The sequence below is a fragment of the Dendrobium catenatum genome, unplaced genomic scaffold, assembly GCF_001605985.2.
Source record: "Dendrobium catenatum unplaced genomic scaffold, ASM160598v2 fragScaff_scaffold_1163, whole genome shotgun sequence".
Taxonomy (NCBI): Eukaryota; Viridiplantae; Streptophyta; class Magnoliopsida; order Asparagales; family Orchidaceae; genus Dendrobium; species Dendrobium catenatum.
The window spans coordinates 111,430-135,726 of record NW_021319625.1 but is presented as its reverse complement, the minus strand read 5'-3'; the positions used below and the strand labels follow the sequence as shown (position 1 = coordinate 135,726).

General features: G+C 39.9%; 1 protein-coding gene across 3 annotated transcripts; it reads right to left on the bottom strand.

Annotated features, from left to right (window-relative positions):
- Positions 1-488: 488 nt before the first annotated feature.
- Positions 489-24,075, bottom strand: LOC110095661 (TPR repeat-containing thioredoxin TTL1). 3 transcript variants are annotated; one of them, XM_020821291.2, is made up of 8 exons: positions 23,812-24,071; positions 22,685-23,510; positions 10,256-10,451; positions 9,992-10,176; positions 9,572-9,905; positions 9,295-9,499; positions 1,155-1,261; positions 489-1,073 (listed from the first exon to the last, which is right to left on the bottom strand). In XM_020821291.2, the coding sequence occupies exons 2-8, from the start codon at positions 23,476-23,478 to the stop codon at positions 921-923; spliced, it is 1,974 nt and encodes a 657-aa protein (XP_020676950.1). In that variant the 5' UTR covers positions 23,479-23,510; positions 23,812-24,071; the 3' UTR covers positions 489-920. The 3 variants fall into 3 exon arrangements, with proteins under 3 accessions (XP_020676950.1, XP_020676951.1, XP_028554673.1); XM_020821292.2 differs by having other exon boundaries at positions 9,295-9,490; positions 22,685-24,075; XM_028698840.1 differs by having other exon boundaries at positions 22,685-24,071.
- Between the last annotated feature and the right edge of the window lie 222 nt (positions 24,076-24,297).

Below are 24,297 nucleotides of genomic sequence, written 5' to 3'. Positions count from 1 at the left end.
AGGAATATTACTTGTAAGAACTTACTTGAATAAACAACATATGAACTCCATTCTTATTTCTTCCTTATAGAACAAGCTGAAACCTGAGCAGCTTTAAAAATGTGGCAGAAAAGTTGTGGCAGACAAAGACAAAGTAGAGGATGAATCCATTTAATGCGGATGAATGAAGCACAACTGCCAAACCTAAACGTGCCCCATTTGACTAAACAATCCCATAACACCAAAATTGTCAATTATCAGCAGCATTTTTCGACAATTCATATTACATTTTTTGTGGTTGGAGAATATACCGGCGGTTTTCCTGAACCGTTAGTATAAATCAGGTACGAAATAAATTGTGGCTCTATTTTCTGTCGGCTAAACTTTCCGGCGGCTATAACAACCGGTAAATTCCGACGGTCAAAGCGCCGGCGACCGCCGGATAATTACCGGCGGCATACCGGATCCCATCTTTAACTTTATGCCCTCCATCACTAATTATAACTACAGACCGAAAAGAATTTGAATTCTTATTCATAAAAATGGAAACATACATTCAATGTTGCAAATCAATGGCTTATAACGCTTTGTATATGGTCTATAAATGTAACAAATCTTTAAGTAGCCATCTCTCCTCCTGAGCATCCCCAACTTAACTAGTAAACCTGCAGAACTAAAGAAGTAAAAGAGCTTAAGCGTCTCAACAATTATTGTCAGGGAGCTAATGGGTGTCCTAAGCTATCAAGGAAAAGCAGAATGAGACAGGAAGGTGAATTACAAAGAATTGATGAGGTGGGCTAAGGGAAAACATGGTGAAAATGTCCTTAACGTGTGAGGTAGAAGGGAAAAAGATAGTAAAAAATTGGGTTTAATGTAGCTTCCTCGGATCTGGCATTTGATTCAGTAAGGAGTTGGAGTTAAAGTAAAAAAATGGACCAATTCTAGATTCCATAATGTCGCAGCGAAAACTCCAGAACTTGCTGGCTGGGACAGATCATCTCCTTCACTTTTACGCCATTCTTGTAAATCTTGACTGTAGGTACAATCCGCACATTCTCGGCCTTGGCGATGGCCGGGCTCTCGGTGACTTCAACCTTCCATTCAAGCACAAAAAAGTTTCAGAATGATGACGATGAATTAAGCATACAAGACTATCTGAACTCAAAACTGCTTACCTTCATAAAGTTAAGAGATGGATATCTGGCACAAAGAGCCTCAACAATGGGAGTTGTTTGAGCACAATGATGGTTTGATGCAGACAAGAAATATACAACAGAAATACCTGCAAAGATGATGAGATTCTCAATCACTTGATCATCATTTAGCATAAATTCACTTAAAGATGAGAGCCAAGACATTTATGTGCGGTGATTTCACCATAATTTAGCATATATTATCAACTATTTACAAACCAGTGTGACATTTAAGTGTGCGGGGTTTCCATAAAAACATGAAGCCAAACCAAGCTTCCCGTAGGCATAACTTTTTTCTTTTATGCTTCTATTTTGCAGTATTAGGATTTTTGGTGTGATGAAGAGAAAAAATTAAAGTCAGAACAAATCTTGAAAGCAGCTACCACAAAACAATATTGGAGAATTGATATACATGCAATATATTTGCAAATTTAGCATCGGACTATTATATTTATTTAAATAACACTCAAATCTTTAAACCATATAAAAAATACTACTAATATTAACTATTTTGAAGTGAAATTACATCTTTTCATGAATATGTTTTGATGTGACTAAGATACTAAAGCATTATATAAATAAAAAATAAAACTTCCATGTTAGATATATAAATACATAAAATTATGTAATATATATCTAAATGCCCAAACAATGTTTTAGGTAACTTGCCCCAAAAAAATTATTACTGTTGTGTCCTGGAATATTTGCGGCAACAGAGAAATATATAATTTAACGTCTTAGCTTTGTACAAAGATTCAACACACAATCAGATAAAATAGATGGTGCAGCTGATGTAGAACTAAATGCATAGGTAAGTATTTAATGTTTGAAATTACACGCCTTCTAAATTAGAACAACAATAATTAAGTTAACTTTTAGCAATTATAAACAAATCTTGAAAACAAGCACAATGTGAGCTAAGCTTTAGGCCAAATTGCACGATAAGAGTTAGAATCATGAATAATCATTTTCAATCAAGCTTAACATAGCATGGGAAAGGAAATCCCTAAATTAACATTTAGATTATGTACTACTTAGATCCACTAACTCACACTTTTGATGTTTGGCTAAGCCTAGATAAGTTACAAAACCTTTATGATTCCACAATTTAAAAGGGAGAACTTAGAAAGGAAAAGACCTGGAGGAGAAATTCACCTTTATCAAGATTTGGAAATAATTTACTACTGAATGGGAGAAAGTTGTTTGTCGATAGCAGTGGCGAGGAAGAAGATGATCCTTTCGACGTAGTCTTCAATGGTCTGGTCGATCTCAAGTTGACGTCGAAGAACGGAGACTGGAAAATGTCAATCTACCCTTGATTGTTGTATACAAAACCATGATCAAGTTCTAGATCCGCCATTCATGGGTAGGGAGACTTCCCAAAGTTCTAGAGAGGGGAAGGTATTGCTTCTTCTTTCCTTCTTTTAGTGACGTATCAAGCCAAGGACAAGAGGTGGAGGGAGAGGTTAGGTGGTCGGCCAAGATCAGGGAGGGGGAGTTAATAATTTCATATTTGATTGGGATTGAAAGGGAATTTTTGAAGGGCGTTCCTTTGAAGAGGGAGTTGATTAGGATCTCAAAGGGGAAAAGGACTTAATGTAGGAGAGATATGGAAAGAGAGGCTGGCGGCATGCTATGGGGGAGTAGGGCTTTTAGGTGGGGATTTAAAGCTTGCCCTATTTAGAATCTTGAATTAGGAGAGATTGTTTTAAATCAAATCCCATTTAAAATTCAAATAAACTTGATTTAAGAAACTTTCCTAAAATAACTCATAATAGTTCAGGAAAGAAATTTCAATTAATATTTTCGTATTGTGGTTTGCATCCAATTTGGAAAGCATTAATGTTGTAATTTGAAATTTGGAGGCAAGGGTAGAGGAGCTGTGGCCGGCGGCTAGGTATAGTGTTAGGGTTGAAGACCGGCAACTAGATGGAGGGAAAGGCCTTGGGGCCGACAGCTTGTAAGAGGAAGGGGTTTTAGGGTCGGCGGCTTGGAGGGAGGGAAAATGTCCTTGAGGCCAGCGGCTAAGAGGGAAGAGAGAGGTAGGCCGGCGATTATGGAGGGGAAGTAGATCTTAGGGTTTAGGGAAAAGTGAGGAACCACGAATCCGGACGCTTCATGCGGTTGGTGGGTCAGCATTGACCTCACCTAGGGTCTTCAAACATGCTCAAACGCCCTCAACTCTCCAAGACACAATGCAAGAAAATTTTGTAATAATATTCATCATCCTCAAAAGATGAGGAGGCTTTAGGTTGCCCCATACAATGAAGGAAACAAAAGACAAACATGTCCCTTAAGGTTTAGATAGGACTATTCCCTCAAGTGAGGGTACAAAAGGAAAATATGCAATAATAAACTCAATACATACATAATAATAAATCTATTACAACTGATGACTCGAAAGTAAAGCGATGCAATCGTGGTTGTAGATCGTCGGCCCCATCTCTGGTAAACTCTCCAAAGTTGGATGTCCTCATCAGCAGCATTCATAAGTAATACCAGAGTTTTTATGTGGAAATCCATGAAAAAGGGGGAAAAACCACGGGGTCTCGCCCAGTTTGAAATGATCCACTAGTGTTTATAGTCGATTACAAATGAGGCCCTTCCTTGGGGGGAAGGCCTTAGTTCGATGTAGAAATATACATCATATGGAGTGCATTACTTGGTGGGAAATGGAAGAATCAATATTGTCATGTTTGTTTAGTTGGCAGGATCATAGTCGGTTGATGATAGAGATCAAAAAAACTATTGTATGGCGACGGAGGTCAAAAGGATTGTAGTCGGCGAAGGTAGCCGGAAGGACCATAGTCGGCAAAGGTAGTTTGAAGGACCATAGTCGGAGAAGGAGATTGGAAGTACCATAGTCAGTGGGCAACAGAGGTTAGAAAGACTGTTGTTGGCGGGCGAAAGAAGTCGGAAAGACCGTTGTCTGGCGACGAAGGTCAGAAGGATCGTGGTCGGTGAAGGAAGTCAGAAGGACCGTAGTTGGCAGGCGATGGAGGCTGGAAAGGCCATTGAATGGAGGCAGAAGTCATAAGGATAGTAGTTGGCAAAGGAGGTCATAAAGATCGCAGTCGACGGGCGATGGAGGTTGGAAAAATAGTTGTCTGTGGGCAATGGTGGTCAGATAGATTGTTGTCTGACGACCTTGCCTAATTGAGGTCGAGATTAAGAACTTGCCTAAGAAGTAGAAGTCTAGCTAAGGAATGTATAAAGCTTGAAATTTATTAAAAGCATCGTTGCATTTGCTAGAACTTTATGATCCCAATATACCGTCATGGATATTGAAAGAGTTGGAGGAATTTTTTTGACCCTGGTTGTAGTCATGGTTGCCCCCCTAGTCCATATTTAATTCCCATGAAATTGATGCAGCAATAACTGATGCCAGAACATTAATCCGAATGACTTTTTGAGGTTGGAGCAAAAATGGTTGCCCCCCTAGTCGGAAAACACATTTACAATGACGGCGCCAAACTATTGCGTCCTGGAATATTCACGGTAACAGAGAAATATATAGTTTAATGTCTTTGTATTGCAAGAAAATCTAACACAATCAGATAAAATAGAGAGTGCAGCATTTATAAGAGACACCATAATTTTTTATGTGGAACCCCATGAAAAGGGAGGAAAATCACAGGGTCTCGCCTAGTTTGAAATAATCCACTAGTGTTGTAGTCGATTACAAATGAGGCTCTTCCTTGGGGGGAAGGCCTTAATTTGATGTAGCAAATATACATCATCTAGAGTGCATTACTTAGTGGGAATTGGAATAATCAGTACTGACATGTTCATTTAGTCGGCAGGACCATAGTTGGCTAATGATAGAGGTAAAAAAACTATTGTCTGACGACGGAGGTCGAAAGGACCATAGTTGGCTGGCAACGGAGGTTGGAAAGACCGTTGTTTGGCGACGAAGGTCAGAAGGATCGTAGTCGGCGAAGGAGGTCGGAAGATTCGTAGTCGGTGGGCGACAGAGGTTGGAAAGATCATTGCCGGCGAGCGACAGAGGTCAGAAAGACCGTTGTCAGGCGATGGAGGTTGGAAGGACCGTAGTCAGTGAAGGAAGTCAGAAGGACCGTAGTCAACAGGCGACGGGGGTTAGAAAGACTGTTATTGGCGATGGAGGTCGGAAGGACCTTTGAGGTTGGAGAAAAAATTGCCCTCAGTCGGGAATCACGTTTCCAATGACGGCGTCAAACAGTTGAGTCCTTGAATATTCACGGCAACAGATAAATATATAGTTTAACGTCTTAGTATTGTACGAAAATATAATACACAATCAGAGAAAATAGAGTGCAGCATTTATAAGAGACACCAGAGTTTTTTATGTGGAAACCCTTGAAAAGGGAGGATAACCATGGGGTCTCCCCTAGTTTGAAATAATCCACTAGTGTTGTAGTCGATTACAAATGAGGCCCTTCCTTGGGGGGGAAGGCCTTAATTTGATATAGCAAATATACATCATATATAGTGCATTACTTGGTGGGAATTAGAAAAATCAGTATTGACATGTTCATTTAGTCGGCAGAACCATAGTTGACTGATGATAGAGGTAAAAAAACTATTGTCTGTCGACGGAGGTCGGAAGGACCGTAGTCGACGGAGGTCGGAAGGACCGTAGTCGACGGAGGTCGGAAGGACCGTAGTCGACGAAGGAGACCAGAAGGATCATAGTCACCGGGCAACAGAGGTTGGAAAGACCGTTGTCTGGCGATGAAGGTCGGAAGGACTATAATCGGCAAAGGAGATCGGAAGATCTGCAGTCAGCGAGCGACGGAGGTTGGAAAGATCTTGTCGGCGGGCGACAGAGGTCAGAAAGACCCTTGTCTGACGATAGAGGTCGGAAGGACCATAGTCAGTGAAAGAAGTCGGAAGGACCATAGTCGATAGGCGACGGAGGTTGGAAAGATTGTTATTGGCGATTGAGGTCGGAATGACCATAGTCAATGAAGGAGGTTGAAAGGACAGTTGTCGACGAGCGACGGAGGTCGAAAAGACTGTTTTCTAGCGATAGAGGTCGGAGAACCGTAGTTGGTGAAGGAGGTCGAAAGCACAGTAGTCAACAGCAGACGGAGGTCGGAAAGACCTTTGTCGATGGCATCGATTAAAAAGGCGTTCGAGGCGGACGCCTCGAGGCGCGCCTCGAATCGAGGCGGAGGTCGGGCGAACTGAGGCTTAAGCCTCGAATGTCCGGGCGAGGTTTACGCCTTTTTCTACGGAGGCGTACGCCTCAATATGTGAGGCGTCGAGGCGCATCGAGGCAGCGCCTCGAAAGGGAGAAAGTTACCTTCAAAGCCAGCGAGCCAACGAGCTCTCATTGTTTCTTCTTATCAAAATGTCGTAACTTATGATCCGACAGGAAGGGAAAGTCGTCGAAGGAGCGCAGTCGAACAGTCACAAAGGAGCCAAAGAAGCGACGCGTGTAATCTCTACACCTCCTATGAAGCAACGAAGCCGAACAACAAGGACGAAAGGAGAAGATGAAAGGCAAACCCTAGACGCAGCAAAGTTATTATTGATTAACTTAATTAATATAATTTAAATATTAATAATTAAGCAAATTAATTAAATACTTAATAGTATAATTAGTGCATAAATTAATTGACTAATTAGTAATATAATTATTAATTAAATATTAATATAATTAGCCTAGTTAATATAAATTAAAATATATATTATTAAATATATAATTAATAGTATTAATAATAATTATTGAGTAGCTTGTATCGCTCAGTACATGCGGTACCGAGCCAGTACCACTCGGTACTGAGCAAGTATATGCTCGGTACTGAGCGGTACATGCTCGGTACCACTAGGTACACGCTCGGTACCAAGCCAGTACCACTATTACATGCTCGATATTGCTCAGTACATGCTCGGTACCGAGCCAGCACTGCTCAGTTCCGAGCGGTATATGCTCGGTATCGAGCAGTACATGCTCAGTATCGAGCGGTACATGCTCGGTACCGAGCGGTAGATGCTCGACACTGTTAATTACTTTATTTTTATCATTTTTTAGGCTTACGCCTCGATCCGCCTCGAGGCTTACGCCACGCCTTGATTCCCGATTTCGCCTTTTAAAACGTTGGTCGATGGGCAACGAAAGTCGGAAGGACCGTAGTCAGTGGACGACAGAGGTTGGAAATGTGAAACTCCTTAAGAATAAGAAGTTAAATTCTTAAACATCGAGGCACCTTTTGGCGTAATTGTTGGAATTTCATTAAGAAACTCCACAGTTAAGTGTGCTGATCCCAGAGTAATTTTGGGATGGGTGACTTACTAGGAAGTTATACCAATAGGACAAAATCGTGAGGTTTTCAGGTAAAAGATACAACATCTCGATAGTTAAGAGTTTAGGTTGTTATATGAAAGACCGTAGACTGGCGACAAAGGTAGAAAGAACCATTGTCGGATGGAAGTCCAACAATTAGGAGCCGGGTGGAAGCTTGATGTTAGTGGCTTGGCTGAAGTCTAACGTCAGTTGGTGGCCAAGCGCAATTCTGGCGATAGTTGTGAGCCAGGCGGAGGTTCGACAAAAGTCCTACGACAATCAGTAACCGGGAGAAAGTCCGACGATAGTTGGTGGTAGAGCAGAAGTTTAGCATCTTTCGATGTACGGGTGGAAGTCTAACGGCAGGCGAGAGTTTGGCGTCGGGTAGAAGTTTAGTGTCGGGCAAATGTTCGGCGTCCGACGGCAGCCAGGCGTAAGTCGGTGACGGGAGAAAGCCCGACGTCGGGTAGAAGTCTAACAGAAGTTCGACGACTGGCGGTGGTTCGGCAAAAGTTCGGGCAGTGGTCGAGGAGGAGCTTGGTGACATGAGAGATCTAAGGTCTCTCTTCTTCTTCTCCTTCTCTTCTTTGCTTGGTCCTCTCACTTCCTCCTTCGGTCCCCCCTCAATGAAAAATGAGAGGTCCATTTACAATTTTCTAAACATGGCATTGCCAATAAATAGGAGAGAGATTAAGGATAAATTTGGAGTGGTTTGAATGGACGGTCGATGTTGATTCCCTTGATTATAGACCTTTTGTTGGGCGTTGGAATATATTAATGATATCAGAATTTGACGATCTTGGGCTCGTTGGATTTTTCTCATTGAGCCGCTCGATTCGACTATAAGCATGTCATGTTTGGAAACCATTTGGTATTCCAAATTATGGTTTGAACCTTCCAAATATGCTTCAAGTTTTCGATTTGGATCTATTGGGGCTTGGATTGAGTCGAATTCGGTGTCATTGTGTTTGTCTTTTCGAGACGTTTAGTTCGACTATAAGTTTGTTGAAATTGGAGTTCATATTGAAATTTAATTTCAAAATTTTCCAACTTGATTTTACCTCAAGCCCGATCAAGAAAAATTTTTAATGATATATCAATTACTTTGAATTTAACTTTTTTATCTTCTCAATTAATAAGTTAATTTATTTATAAACCTGTAAGGATTAAATTATTATATTATAATTTTGTAATTCATAATATATATTTCAATAATTTTATCAACTCATCATTTATTTAGATTATAAACCTACTACAAATATTTTATTAATTGAAAGGATGGCCCAAAGCTAATTCCATCTCAAATTTCATGCAAAGAGCTTATGAACAGTTAGGTAAAAAAGGTAAATGCCAAACTCAAACCATTGATCTCTACCCTCAAACAAAGGAGCATATCAAAGCTATGGTCAATGCATATCAATTTTGCAACAGTTTTTTACATAATGCAAAGAGCTTATGAGTACTTAGGTAAAAAAGGTATACGCCAAACTCAATCCATTAAGCTCTACCCTCAAAACAAGGGAGCATATGAAAGCTATGGTTAATGCATAACAATATTGTATCATTTTTTCACATAAAAACTAAAGCTCTTACAATATTTAAAATAGCAGCTTTTATATGATTCTACCAAATTGTTATTTTTATGCAACAACACAACACAACAAAATATAGTATAATACTACAAAAGATAATAATGTCAAACTAAGCCCTATAATAGTATCAAGGGTTAGCTAATAAGTAGTGATCACCTAAAATGTATTTTCTAGAATGCAATTTAGGAGATAACCGATAGAACTAACACTATAAAAATGAAGAAATTAGAAACATCATTAAAATTATGGAGAAACAAACCGGTGAGAGCTATTGTTTCTTGTAACTGCTTTTGGCCTGTCATCATCTCAACCTCACCACCAAATTTTATATCAGAAACCTCCTCTTCTAGGGATGCCTTCAATGCAACTTCAGCATGGAAATATGCTTCTGCAACCACAGTGTCAGTAGGAAGTTCCCTCCTCAGAATCTCATAATCTCTAACAGCCTCCATCCACTGTTCAAGCTAAAAGATAGAGAAAATCAATGATTAACCATTTTTCACACACTTCCATTGTATAAGGATTTAACGTCTCACCTTTGCATAAGAGGCTGCTCGTCTGAGAAGAGCCTTAACATAACCAGGTTGAATCCGTAAAGCCTCATTGCAGTCCTCCAATGATTTCTCCCAATGGCCAAGCTTGGAATGACAAGCCGCTCTATTGCAATACAGAACTGGGTTTGACGGGTCATATTTAAGGCCCTCACTATAAGCTATGGAAGCATCAGCAAATTTTGCAGAATTGAAAAACTCATTCCCCTGGGAGCGTGCCCTTACAACAGAATTCACATTGTTCCACATCACAGAAATTTCTACATTACGGGGATCTAGTTGCCGAGCTTTCTCAACCGATGCCACTGCATTCTCAAACCTGGAAAATTTCCACCATCCATACTCATCACCTAATATCTCAATTTATCATCCTTCAGAAGTTGAAACTCAATTTTATTAGCTCACCTTCCTAACGCCATTTCAACTTGAGCCCGTACAAAGTAGATATAGGAATTGGAGAGCATACCAAGAAATTTGGAGTGAAAAGATAAAGACCATCCAATTTCGTACTTGAATGCATATGATAAAGTTGAATCAGCCTCTACTAGATGATGAAGCCGGAGAAGGGCTTCTGCTCTCAATGCATTTATCTGTTAAATCCAACAAAAAACATCAACGATATTCACATTTGTTGAAAATAGCATTCCAGTTGATAAAAGCATAACTTACGAAAAGGGAACTGTCTGCTCCAGCTGCAGTAACAGAATCCGCTTCCCTCAAAGCACTCTTCCAGTCCCCCAACCTGCGAAATTCAGCCCATCTTCCCAGATGTCTCTCTACTGTTTGCAGTTTCAGTACCTCAGTATGATCTGGCTGTTGTCCAACCAACAAGAGGTGTTTCCGGGCAAAATCAACTTGCCCTAGCCTACAAAGTAAAAATGAATTGGCCAATCATCTACATGATCTGTAATAGCTGAAATGCTAGCAAAGCAAAGACTGTTAGTGCTTATACAGTGAAAGATTTGATGGCCATGGCTATGGAGTCGACAAGGTGCGAAAAGATATGAAGTTCCTTTACAATAGCCGTAGCCAATTCACCATCCTGAGGTGCACATCCATATTAAAGAAAGAAAGATGCAGTGAAAACAAACATGTTTTGTTTCAAGTAAAACTGAAAACAAAACAAACACAAAGCATAATCAAAAGAAACATAAATAAAAAAACAAAGCAAACACAAAACAAGTAGAAAACAAAACGCACACAGACATGATTTTAAGTTTAAGTAGTTATTACCCACCCAGAGAATGAACACTCTAGGCAAACAATTATATAGAGGCAAGCATGAAACGTGCGGAAATTGGGTTTAGCATACCCACGCCCCTTAATGATGTAGGAATCCTGCGGAAGATGGTTAGTGCGAGCAGAAAATGAATAAAACAGTAACTCAAACGTTACTAAGAACCTGTATCAGTGTAAAACAGAAAAATCAAGCGTGTATTCCTCCTATCTTTCCTGATTCCTAATACTTATTTCCCTAAGAGACAATACTAAGAAAGTACAAACAGCCACTAGCGCACTCATGTGCAGCAGTACTTGAAAATAGTAAATAGTGTAGCAAATCCTAACTAAGAATTACAGAGCATGTGGGTTTAAACTGTCCCACCAAACCACCTAACTTAAGATGCCCCGCATCATTCACCCCTACCACAAAAAAGACTGTTATCCCCTGCTTCAATTGTAATGTTGCTATCTTCTGGTGGTGCATAAGGGAAGATATATGCAACATTGAAAGTGTGAGATGTGTTAAAATCATTTGGAAAATCAAACACATATGCGTTGTTATTGATTCGGTGGGCAACTGGAAATGGTCCAAATTTGCGACGACTGGGCTTTGAATAGGCTCCTGAAGGACAGCGTTCTTTTTGCAAATGGACTAAAACAAGATCTTCAGGATTAAAAATCTTCTCCCACCTATGAATATCAGCTTTTGGTTTGTACTGATCATTGAACTGCTGAAGCTTCATGCGAACAATAGATAGCATATCAGTGAATTGCTCGAACATGTTGGATGTAGTTTTGTTCACACAAATTGGAAGGATAGCAATATCCACAATTGTGTTTGGTATTTTGGTATAAACAATGCTAAAAGGGAACATACCCGTCGACCGGTTGGGCATGGAGTTGAATGCAAATTCTACTTGTGCTAGTATTTCGTCCCAAAGCAAACAACGAAGTTTCCTAGTGTACGATTTATCACTTCCGTTTGGCCATCTGTTTGCAAATGATACGATGAACTGAGCTGTAGTTGAGTGTTCATTATCTTTTATAATTCCCGCCAAAAACGACTTATAAACTTAACATCACGATCTGATGTTAGTGATCGTGGAATACCATGTAATCTTACAACTTCATGAAAAAAAAAAAGATTAGCTACATTCAAAGCGTCAAAGGATTTCTTACAGGCTATGAAATACGCCATTTTAGAGAAGTGATCTACCACCACCATGATTGAATCGTTCCCTCGACATGTGCGAGGCAAGCCAAGCACAAAATTGAATCTTAAATCCTCCCAGATAGATTCCGGTATAGGTAAAGATAAATAGAGGTCAGTGTTCTGCCCGCCGCCCGTGTAGCTTTGACAAACCGAGCATCTTTCTACATATCGAACAACATCTTTTCTTAGATGGGGCCGAAAAAAATATGGTTTGCAATTGTGAAATGGTATTGTCGCGACCCACGCAAGCGGCCAGTCCTCCACCATGCACTTCCTTGATAATTTGTTGATGCCACGATGACTTAGGAATAAAAAGTACATTTCCCTTAAATAGGTAGTCGTGCCTTATTGAATAATCCTCGATAGGTTCTTTATTGATACAGCAATGCCAAATATCACAAAAGTCACTATCATCTGGGTATAGTTCCTAGAGATATTCTAAACCAATGAATTTTGTTTGGAGTTGTGTGAGTGAACTGATCGGCGGGTCAAGACATCCGCTACCCTATTTTGAGCCCCATTTTTGTGTTTTAACACAAGTGTAAATTTTTGTAAAAACAAAATCCATCTAGTGTGCATTCGATTGATGTTTTTTTGTGTATTGATATATTGTAATGCCTTATGATCACTTCAAAGAACAAAATCTTGTTGAAGAAAATAGTGTTCTTGTTGTTTTAAAGCTCTAACTACAGCGTATAACTCTTATTCATATAAAATCCACCGCTGCCTTGCTGCACATAGTTTCTCACTGAAAAAATTGATGGGCCTATTCTCTTGAGTTAACACTGCTCCAATGCTGACTGTTAAAGCGTTTGACTCCACGGCAAACGGCTTATCAAAATTAGGTAATGCTAAAACTGGTGCTGAAGTTAAAGATATTTTAATGCTTTCAAAACTTCACTTTTGTTCTTCTCCCCACAAGAACTTTAATTTTAGAACATCAGTTATTGGTGCCATGAGAATACTAAATCATTTAATAAATTTTCTATAACATGAAAACTTCGAATATTAGTGAATGTTTGGGGCGTCAACCACTCTTGGATAGCTGAGATCTTACATGGGTCTGTACTAACAACCTCTGTCGAAATTTTGAAACCCAAAAATGACACCAGTTTAGTTTCAAATTCACATTTTGACAAGTTTAGATATAATTTATTCCTCCACAATGTTTCAAAAATACCTTTTAAATGGTCCAAATGTTCGCCAAGATTTTAACTAAAAACCAATATATCATCGAAATATGCCACACAACAACGGTTGAGAAAAGGTTTTAAAACCTCATTCATTAAATGCATAAACGTAAATGGTGCGTTGCACAAGCCAAAAGTCATTACCTTCCACTCATAAAGACCTTCACAAGTTTTAAAAGCGGGCTTCCATTCAGCCCCCGGCCTGATTATAATTTGATGGTAACCACTTCAAAGATCCAACTTGGAGAATATCGTAGACCCTGCTAATTGCTCGATCATCTCTTTCATTCTGGGCATTGGAAATTTGAACTTGATTGTAATATTGTTAATTGCTTGGTTGTGCATACACATTCTCCAACTCCCCATCTTTTTTTGGCACTAGCAAGATCGGAATAGCACAAAGACTCGGACTGTGTTGTATCAATTGTTTATCTAACAATTCATCCATAATCTATTGCAAAATTTTGTTATCATTAGAACTAATCTTTTAGTGTGGTCGGTTTGGTAAAGTGGCGCCTGCTGTGAATTCAATTTGGTGTTGAATGGTTCGCAGGGGAGGAAGTTTTGGACTGCGTCTCCGAGCATATATCTACAAACTGCTTCAATAAACAACTCAATTCAGTGGGTAAATTGGAGTTGTGAACACTAACAAAAGTCTCTTTCACCACTAGTGCTAAAATTTTGGAAGTTTCCTTCCATGCATTGAGTAACGCTGAAGCTGAGACAGTGAATAAGGCCATTTTATTCTTTATATTGTTAGCTTCCTGTACTGCATTACTTGGTAATAGGCGCAGGCGTCTCCCCTTCCACTCAAAGGCATAAGTATTGGCACGACAGTCGTATAGTGCCCTGACATCATATTGTCAGTCGGCCTAAAATAATGTGGCAAACATCCATCTCTAATACATCGTATAGGACTTCACTAGTATAGTGCTTTCCAATGGAGAAGTAAACCCGACATAATTCATTCACTAATATTTCCATCCCTTTATTCACCCAGCTGATTTTGCTTCTTTTTTTTTTTGAAAGAAATGCAATCAGCATTAGAATTACTAGACCAAAAGAGCCTAGATACAAGCTACATGAGAGTTGAACTCCAAAACACTTTCCTCCTTTACAAGTTTAACAAAGGAGGAAGGAAGTGAACTCTCACAAAATAAGTCCCATATGAAATCATAAGAAAATGATAGGTTAGCACAATAATCAGCTAACCTATTACAGTTTCTACCAATAAATTGAAAAATGACATTATTCCCATACCTCAAAAGCAAAGAAATCTTCATCTTCAATGTCTCCAACTAGCTTCTTCTCTTTGCTGTACATATTGTGAAGAAATTGTATGACATTTTTATTCCCTCTATAATAACACATTTGGCATTGTCTATACAATTATTCAAAACTTCTTTTAATGAATTGAAAGAATAAAGTTCCACTTGTGCTATATCCCAATGCATCCCGTAAAAACCAAATGCACAGACAAATCTTCCTTTATGGTCTCTTACAATTTCTCCAATGCCTGCTCCATAGTTACTCCTCAACGCTACATCTATATTGATCTTGTACCACTCGGGTGGTGGGGGACGCCAGAAATCTGTAGACAATCCATTAGATTGGCCAGCATCCCAGTTCTTCGAGAGTACCTTGTTCCTTTTGTCCATACAAACAAGGCTTATCACATTTGCAGCAATAACTGAATCACAATCTTCTTTCTTCCCATGTTTAACTTTATTTTTGTTGCTCCAAGAAATCCATAACATAGAAAAATAAAGCTTTACCATCATAGGATTTTTGACAGACAAATACTTCAGCTCATCCATACAATGCTGAAATGAATTGAATAGAGGAATATGAAAACCCCATTTCCTCAGAATACAAATCACTTTTAACAATTTTGGACAATTATTGGTCACATGGTCCAAAGTCTCCACCTCATCACATCCTCTTGGGCACAAACTGCAATCGGTCAGCTTTCATCTCATCAAAAATTTTGCTGTTGGAATAGCATTTTTGCACTCTCCAAATGAACAATTCCACCCGAGCATTTAAATTCACCTTATGAATCCATGAGAAAAGATTTTCACCAGCAACACCCTTCATTGTATCTTCCTTAATCAAAGCATAAATCGTTTTTCCTGACAGTTTCTTTTTCAGCTCCATGAAATCCTCCTCTTCATCTTGGTAAATCTGGATGTTACTAATCACATACACCAGGTTTTTCACAAAAAATAGAAGCAGCTTTTCTATATTCCATCTTCCATCTAGAATAAAGAAGTCTAGTGTGGTATTATCATCTTCAAAAGTAGCAACATAAGTAGGCCATCTGAGTAAACTTTTATCCAAAATCCATACATCCTTCAAAACTTTTATAAATGTACCTCTCACCACATTCCATCTGACAAAGCTTCTCATAGCATTCCAGCCACTGGCGATGATCCTCCACGCTGAAGAGCCTCCCTTTAGTACATCATTTCTCCACCAATCTTCACCGTATCTGGCCAACAGATTTCTGTTTAAGAAGGAATTCGGCTTTTCTACCAGATTCCAAAAGAACTTTGCTCTCATTGTTTCAACGCTTGAAATAGCTAAATGAAGTCCCCATCCACCTAATGCTCTTGGTTTGCACAGATCTTCCCAAGCCACATAATGCAACCCATGTTTTCCATCTTGTTTATTCCAAATGAAATTCCAGCAATACTTCTCAAATTCCTTCAAAACACTAACCGAAATAAGGGAATGAGATATTAAAAACAATTGAAGATTACAAAAAACTGATGTTGCTAGCACCAGTTCTCCAACAAGCGAAATATATCTATTTCCCCAGGAATTTAAAATCTTCAAAGATTTGTCCAATAAGATTTGAAAATATGCCTTCTTCAATCTTCTTAAAGCCAACTTAGTTCCCAAATAATCCAATTTTTCTACCACCTTAATCCCCATGATCCTTGCAATTTTCTTCTTCCTTCTTCTCTCAACTATTCTACCAATAATCATAGCATATTTTTTAAGATTCAGTCTTTGACCTGTCCAGTCACAATAATTGCTTAAAATGTTCTTCATCTTCTTAATGCTCTTAAGCTTAGCATCATAAAGTAAAAGGACATCATCTGCATAAAGCAAATGAGAAACCTTCTGACTCCTTGAAGCAACCTTGATGCCTAAGTCCTTGCCTTCCTGGAAAAAGACATTAGATAGCAATTGGGAACAAATGATAAACATAAATGGGGATAGTAGACAAACCTGACGAAAACCACTCCTCCCCACAATCCACTTGGATAGTCCTCAGCTGATTAAGATAGAAAATCTTGGATCCATAATGCATTCCATCACAAGCTTTATGTACTTCACGGGAAAGCCCAGTCTTCTCATCATCTCATAAAGAGTTGTCCAACACATGCTGTCGTAGGTTTGCTCCATGTCCAGCTTGATAGCAGCCAAACCTCCATTTGATTTAGAAATTCTGATTTTATTAACCAATTCCTGAGCCAGCAGTAGATGATCCGAAATACTCCTTCCCTTCAAAAAAGCAACCTGCTCTTCTGAAATAACCTTTGGGATTACCAACAAAAGCCTGTTCAACAAAACCTTAGCCACAATTTTATAAATAGAATTGCATAAGCTGATTGGACGGTAACCATCAGGAGAGATTGGATTACTAATTTTTGGGATCAGCACAATATGTGTTTCCTTCCATTCCCTACACATTATACCCGATTCAAAGAATCTCCTCACAACTTTACTTACATCATTCCCTATAATACTCCAGTAATTTTTAAGAAATGAATACGTTATGCCATCATGTCCCAGGGCTTTGTTACTGCCTAACCCTTTGATAACTTCCAATATCTCCATATCTGCAATGTCAACCTCCAAACTTCTTCTATCTGCATCATCCAGAACAGTTCTTGGTAATGGCCAGTTATCTGTACAACAGCTCCTTTGCATCCACTTATTTTGAAAAAAATTGAAGAACACATCATGCAGCTCCTCGGGTTCCTTAGTGAGTTCTCCATCATCTTTTTTAATTTGAGAAATCCACTTTTCCATTTCTTCTTGCATTTGCAAAAGAATGGAAAAATTTAGAATTAGTGTCCTCATCCTCCATCCACTTTGCCTTTGCTCTTTGTCTCCACCAGGTATTCATCCGGGCAAGAACCGAATTAAGTTCCTTGACTTTAGATCTCAATAGCCAAAGCTTATCTTCACTAAGCCACCCCATACTAGCTTCTTCCTCTTGAATCTGAATATTTTCTTCTTTCAGTTTCTCCTTCTCCATAGAAAAGTCCTTTATTTTTGCCTTGCTCCAATAATACAACTCCTTTAATGCTCTCTTACATTTCTTATTAAGGATTTCCATATCATTTCCTTGGAATACCTTTCTCCATACTCTAGCAATAATGAGTGACGAAGCTTTATAAGAAATCCAAACATCTTCAAACTTAAGATTCCCATTCCTTCTACTAGAATTTTCAAAAATCTTCAAGACTATTGGACAATGATCAGAAGCTACTCTAGCTAGGTGTCTTACCATAGCTACCTGACCACCATTGATAGCTATGGAATTAAGTAAACACCTGTCCAACATCTCAAGTATTCGATCTCCTCCTGATTTGTTGTTACACCAAGTGAACCTTGGTCCAACAAACCCCACTTCATGTAAGTCATTTACATTCAAAAAATCAGCCATCTCTTTGGGACCTTGTGAGAAAACGAATTTCCTTCCACCTCTCTTGTCTTCTTGAGACAAAATACAATTGAAATCTCCCCCAACAATAAAAGGAACCTTTTTATTGGAAACCTCCTGTAAACTTCCCCATAACTCTCTCCTCTTCACAACCTCCTTACTCCCATAAACAGTTGCAATCATCCACATCCCTTTATTGAAGACATTAAGGTCTCCAAAAACACACTGATCTGACTTTTCCTCAAAATTGAGAAAGAAGCTATGTCCGACCTCCACAATACCATAATACCTCCAGATAGGCCATCTGACGGAAGAAGATAGAATTCCCAATCCGGTCCCATAATTTTCTCAAAGGAAACTTTGTTAAAAGCATTGATCTTTGTTTCCGCTAACCCCACAAATAGAATACCATGATCTTTAATCACCTCCTTGAGATATAGAGAGGCCTCTTTTTTCTTGGCCCTCTACAATTCCAAAATGCTAAGGAATTCATTAATTCAACCTAGGGGATGAGGCCCCTTCCCTTCTTTTGCTTCCTCCACCATCAAAATTCCTACCTCGAGGAATGTTCTTAATTGGTCCAAGAGATTTCAACTCTTTAGCAAATTTCAATTTATTAACCTCTCCATTAGCACCTCTATCCCTTCCCACATTACTTCCAGAATTATTTTTGTCAACATCTTCTACACTACTCATCTTCATTACCTTACCATCACAATCTCCGTCATTTTCTCCCAAACACCTATCCACTTCTATCAACTCTTCATTCAACATATCCTCATTAACAGATTTCAGAATATCAAATTTATTAACAGAATTTGATATATTTGGAATAACAGATTTAGAGATCATACACATATCACCTTCAAAATTATCCTCACAGTTGTCAGAAGATCCTATCTTCATCATAGCTTCAGCTCCAATTACTTTATACATGCGCCGTTCATATTCCAAAACGAATTCACCTTCTTCTAACTGTTCTGCATCTACCAAATCAGCTTGCTTTAGGTGAGAAGAAACCTTCCTGATATCAGATAGAACAGATCTCTCCTCCTGGACAGCCGAGATCTTTTTAGCAATCTTCTTAACAAATCTCAAATTACTAGATTTCACAACATTACTTCTCTGAACAGGCCTACTCCCTTTCTTGTGGTTGACAAGAATCCATGGTCAATAGGACGGTTCTTTAACCATCTCTTGCAAATTTCTCCTTCGAGCTTCTTCATTGTTATTATGAACTACAGCCTTTTACCTCCTTGGAAATGGTTTCCTTATTTGCACAATCATTCTTCAAGTGCCCAATCAATCCACATTCAAAACAAATGTTAGCCACTTTCTCATACTCTACTTTTTGAAAGAACCTTCCAGAAATCCTGTCCACCCATACTCCCAACGGAAGAGGTTGATCAAGCTTTACCCGAACACATATTCTAGCAAATTCCCTCCTTCCCCATTGGAACAAATTCCCATCCATCATTAATGGTTTACCAATTCTAGAAGCAATTCTTGCTATATTTACTTCATCCCAACATTGCAATGGAAAATTTGGCATTCTAACCCATATAGGAGAGGTTAGACCCTTCATGGATAATGCAGAAAAATTTGCAGATCATCTCTCCATCCCTATTATATGTCCATTAATAAAACACGTACCTCCTGAAAGAACTGCTTCCACCATCTCATCCGATTTAAATAAGCATAAGAACCATCCTATTCCCAAAGTGGTGAAATGAAATTGCCCCAAATGACTCCATTGCCTTCTTATTTCCCAAGCTACCAAATGAGATGCCAATTCTTTTCCAAATACCTTAATCACCACCGAATTCAACAGTTTCTTTGAATTCGAAATCTCCAGCTCTTCATTCATCCTTACGGCCTTACCATCTTCTGACAACAACATTTCTTCTTCTTTAAAATCAAGTCTGATATAACGCTTGTTACTCCAAGGATTAATGTTGCCCATACTAACAGTAGTATTAGGCATTTCATCATTCACCTTAGCCACACTCGTTTCATTACTATCATTCACCAACGAATGAATATTATTGTTAACCAAATTCAAAGAATTCGCATTTATCACACTGTGTCCAGGGATTGCATTTGAATTCCCAAATATGTTAACAAAAATTTTCATTCCTGATGATGATGCAGCAGGATCCAACGAGATAGAAGAAGAAAAAACTTTTTCAGTTCTAGGAGTAACACTGATCACAGGTACTTTTAATCCTTTACCTTTGCCTTCCACATGCTTGATCTTCTTGGGCGCTTCCTCTGATACATCTCTAATCACCAAAGGTCCTTGTGGTTTAAACAAGTGATCCTCCGAATACTGTTTAGATTTCAGCAACAGCATTTCATTACCCTTCATATCTATCTTCGAATTACCAACGAAGGACGGAGGCCTAATCGTCGGGGCTTGTGCTTGCCGGCGACTCTCCGCCGCCATCAACCACAACTATTCCTGATAACCAGGAACCAATTCCGAGAATGAAATTTGAATTTTTCTGGAGTTTCTCACTCTAACGAAAATTCTGGAATTTCTCTCTCTATGCCCTAATAAACCAAGCTGATTTTGTATGGATTAGGATTTTTGGTGGTCTTAAGCTACAATGCCTGCACCGTTGCTCGTGACACAACATTCTCGGTGCATCCATTATCAATCAACAAATTGCACACCTTCCCATTGTTGGTGCATTTGGTCCGAAACTAAGCATTCCGCTGAGTCGTATTGAAGTTGATTAGGAGGTAATAACAATTTCTCCAAAATGCAAACAAGTGGTTCTCCATCATCCCCCTCAACATCTTCTATTGCATTTTCATAGCTGGCCGCATTCTCATCACAGTCTTCTTCAGCATCTGTCTCCACCCACTGCAACATCTTTCATTGCATTTTCACAGTTGGCCGCATTATCATCACACTCTTCTTCAGCATCTGCCTCCACCCATTGCAACTGCGGCCTAATCGGACACTCACTGGACTTGTGCCCTTGTTGAAAACAACGAAAACATTTAATGTTTGTGGGTTTGGCACAAGGATTGTCCTTGTTTGGTACATTTCTTGTGTCTACTATTTTATTAGTAGAATTGATGGGTCCCGTTGCTCCAGGATTCATAATTTGTTGTTTGTTGGCTTGCGACACAGCTGAATTGAGAGATAAGATGTTCTTGGCTGCAAATGCATGAGTGCATCTAGATTGACTGCTGCGAGTATGTCTGAGTAGCTGCAACACCACCTTCAACGCATAATTCACAGCCTGTGATAAAGACCACACAGTATTTAACTCCAGTTTATCCTGGATCTCCTCCCACAATCCGTCAATATATATTTGGCCACTATTTGGTTATCTGATTTGTTTAAATTGTTGTGTGCACTTAAACGAAAAATTCTTCAATATATTCATTAATAGTTCTATGCCCCTGGACATAATGCTGATACTATAGATACATCATTTGTTCGTAGTTAGTTGGCAAATAATGGCCTGCAACAACTATTTCATCTTGTGCCAACTGTGTATTTGTCCATGCCCTTCCCGACGCCTTGATTAAAGCACTTGCTGGCACCATGCAGTAGCTCCTCCCTCGAGCCTACAAGCAACATACTTCACCTGCTTTTCTGGTTCAATCTCCATATATTCAAAGAATATCTCTACCAATCAATCCCAATCCAAATAATCCTCAATATGTAATATACCATCAAAATAGCATATGTCTAGCTTCACCCAAAATTCACTATGTAGTCGTTCTACGTCTCTCAGCATCCTCCTTCGCTGATTAGTCATTTCCTATTTGGAATATGAAATGTCCAGATTTCTGAGTCAATCCAGTTCATCCTCTACTCAAACGCCTCGATGATTTGAGAACCTCATTGTCGCCATCTGTCGTCATCAAGTACTCGCCTCACAGCAAGACATGCTGTTGGAACTGTAGTTCGCACCGGATGGCATTTATCGCCCTCATTCCTGTCTCACTTCACCAAATAAATAATGAACATCAGTCGCTAAATCATCTACTTGTTGCGCCAAACTACGGTGTTCGATCCATAAAGCTTCAAAGTTGTTGTCGGCCCCAGGAGCCACCGGCCTGTTGCCTTCAACCATCTAGACTGATGTAGGAATCCTGCGGAAGATGGTTAGTGCAAGCAAAAATTGAATAAAACAGTAACTTAAAGGTTACCAAGAACCTGTATCAGGTAAAATTGAAAAATCAAGAGTGTCTTCCTCCTACCTTTCCCGAGTCCTAATACTTCTTTCTCTAACAAACAATAATAAGAAGGTGCAAACAGCCACTAGCGCACTCATGTGCAGCAATACTAGAAAATAGTAAATAGCGTAGCAAATCCTAATTAACAATTACAGAGCATGTGGGTTTAAACTGTCCCGCCAAACCACCTAACTTTAGATGCTCCGCATCACTTAAACAGGTACTGCAAAAATGATTCAAGACTGTAAATGATACATCTACTGCCTGCCCCAGAAATCACCTCAAAGAAAGAAACATGGTCTAAGTGGATTGCGTGTCTATCTTGAATAACCAATTAGAACCATGGCCGAATCATACAGTGCCCAATAATTCTTCAGCGGGATGAATTCTACATGTAAAGGAACTCTCGATACCAATCACTATCAAGCAAAATAAATTCAGAACCAAAACTAAGCATCAGTACTAAAAAAGATGAAAGGTTTCCATCAGTAAACGTAAAACAAAAAGAAATTGTTCAAACAAAAACAGGAAAGCAAAATCTTTACCAGCACACAGACAGAAACCCTCACCGTCATATAGTGGAGGATCAGTACCTTAGATATATACCAGAAAGCCTATGATGAGCCTTGCCATAGGCCGGATCAAGTTGAATGGCAACCTCACACTCCTTCACTGCCTCTTCCAATCTTCCCAGCCCGCTTAGTGCTGCTGCCCTGTTATTCCGGCAAGCTGCATTGTTTGGGCACATCTCAACAGCTCGGTCATAGAATTTTAGCGCCTCTGCAAACTGCCCCTTCTTATAGTGCTCATTTCCGGCCCTTGTAGCCTCCTCCGGATCCGCCCTCTTTCCTCTCCACGACTCAGTCTCACGACCGCTTGGGGCCTTCACCGTCACCGATCCAAGTGGACCGCCTCGCAATATGCTTCCGTGTCCATAATTACCAGTTCCTGATCCAAGAACATCGTTTCTCGCCGTGCTCCTGCTCATCATCCCCATCTTTCCAACCTTTCCAGAGGGGCAAATGTTCCCAGCCGGAAGCACATTGGCAACTGGTGAGCTGGCAGAGGAGCCACCTCCAACGCCTGAGAAGCTCCTCGGGCTGGAAAGCTCTTTGGAGTGGCCGCGCTCTCGTCCGCTATCCCATTTTCGGTCCCCAGCGTTTTGCGTTGGCTTTCCAGAAGAACCGGAGGAGCTTGAGCTGCTGCTAGTGGCCGCCGTAACAGTGCCCTTGATCCGGAGAGGCGAGAGAGGGGACGCAACTTCAGTGAACTCCTTAGCATCACGTTTGTTTCCCTCGAAGCTAAGCATGGAATCAAATCGTTCAGAGACGGATTCCACCGAGAAGAGTTTTGGGGATTTCGCCCATGCGTCTCCCAACCTTGACATGTCACCTAACCGCCCCTCGGCTCCGCTCAGATCTGTTGCAATAATAAGTAAGCCTGTCGTTAACTGACGCCGCAGACCACGAAGAAAGTAGAGCAATATTGCCACTTTGGAGAAGATGACGAAGCAAAAGTCATGAAAGAGATGAAATTTAAGACGATGAAGAGGAGGAAAGTGAAGGAAATGAAAAGATGGATATCTCGTAAGCACCAAAAGAAAACGCAAAGAATGAATGTAGGTAGATATGGAAATGGAAGGCGAAGCAGAGAACGATGGAAGCTCAGAGGAGTAAAAAAAAAAAAAGTAATGAAAGAGCACTGCAAATTGGAGGAGCACCTTTCCCCACTGGCGCTTCTCCCTCCCTCTCTTTCAACACTCGCTCATCGTTACCCGTATCTCTCTGCCTCTGTCTCTCTCTCGCAACTGCTCGAGCAGGCCAGCCTTCCCATCTTTCCCACTATTTCATGCATCCTAAGAGTGCGAACGATCTAAAATTTTTTCTCCGCAATTAATTTGCATTTATGGCTAGGTTCGTGCTTGCAAGAGGTCACTTCCCAAATCCCACGCACAAATAAACCAACGGGATTTTATTGTGTCACTAACGAACGAAAATAGCCTAGCTTTCTGTAAAAAGACCGTATTTGAGAAGAAAGAGTTGGAACACGGAGAAGTTACGGGCCGATAAAAACGTTACGCAGAAAGTCCATTAGGGGTAGTTTTGTAATTTTCGGGTTCCCAGCGACCGGGCCAGCTGGCCATGTGCATAGTACTGTGCCAGCTGGCCGCAGACAGAGAAACGTAAGCGCTCCAGCTAAGCCGGTG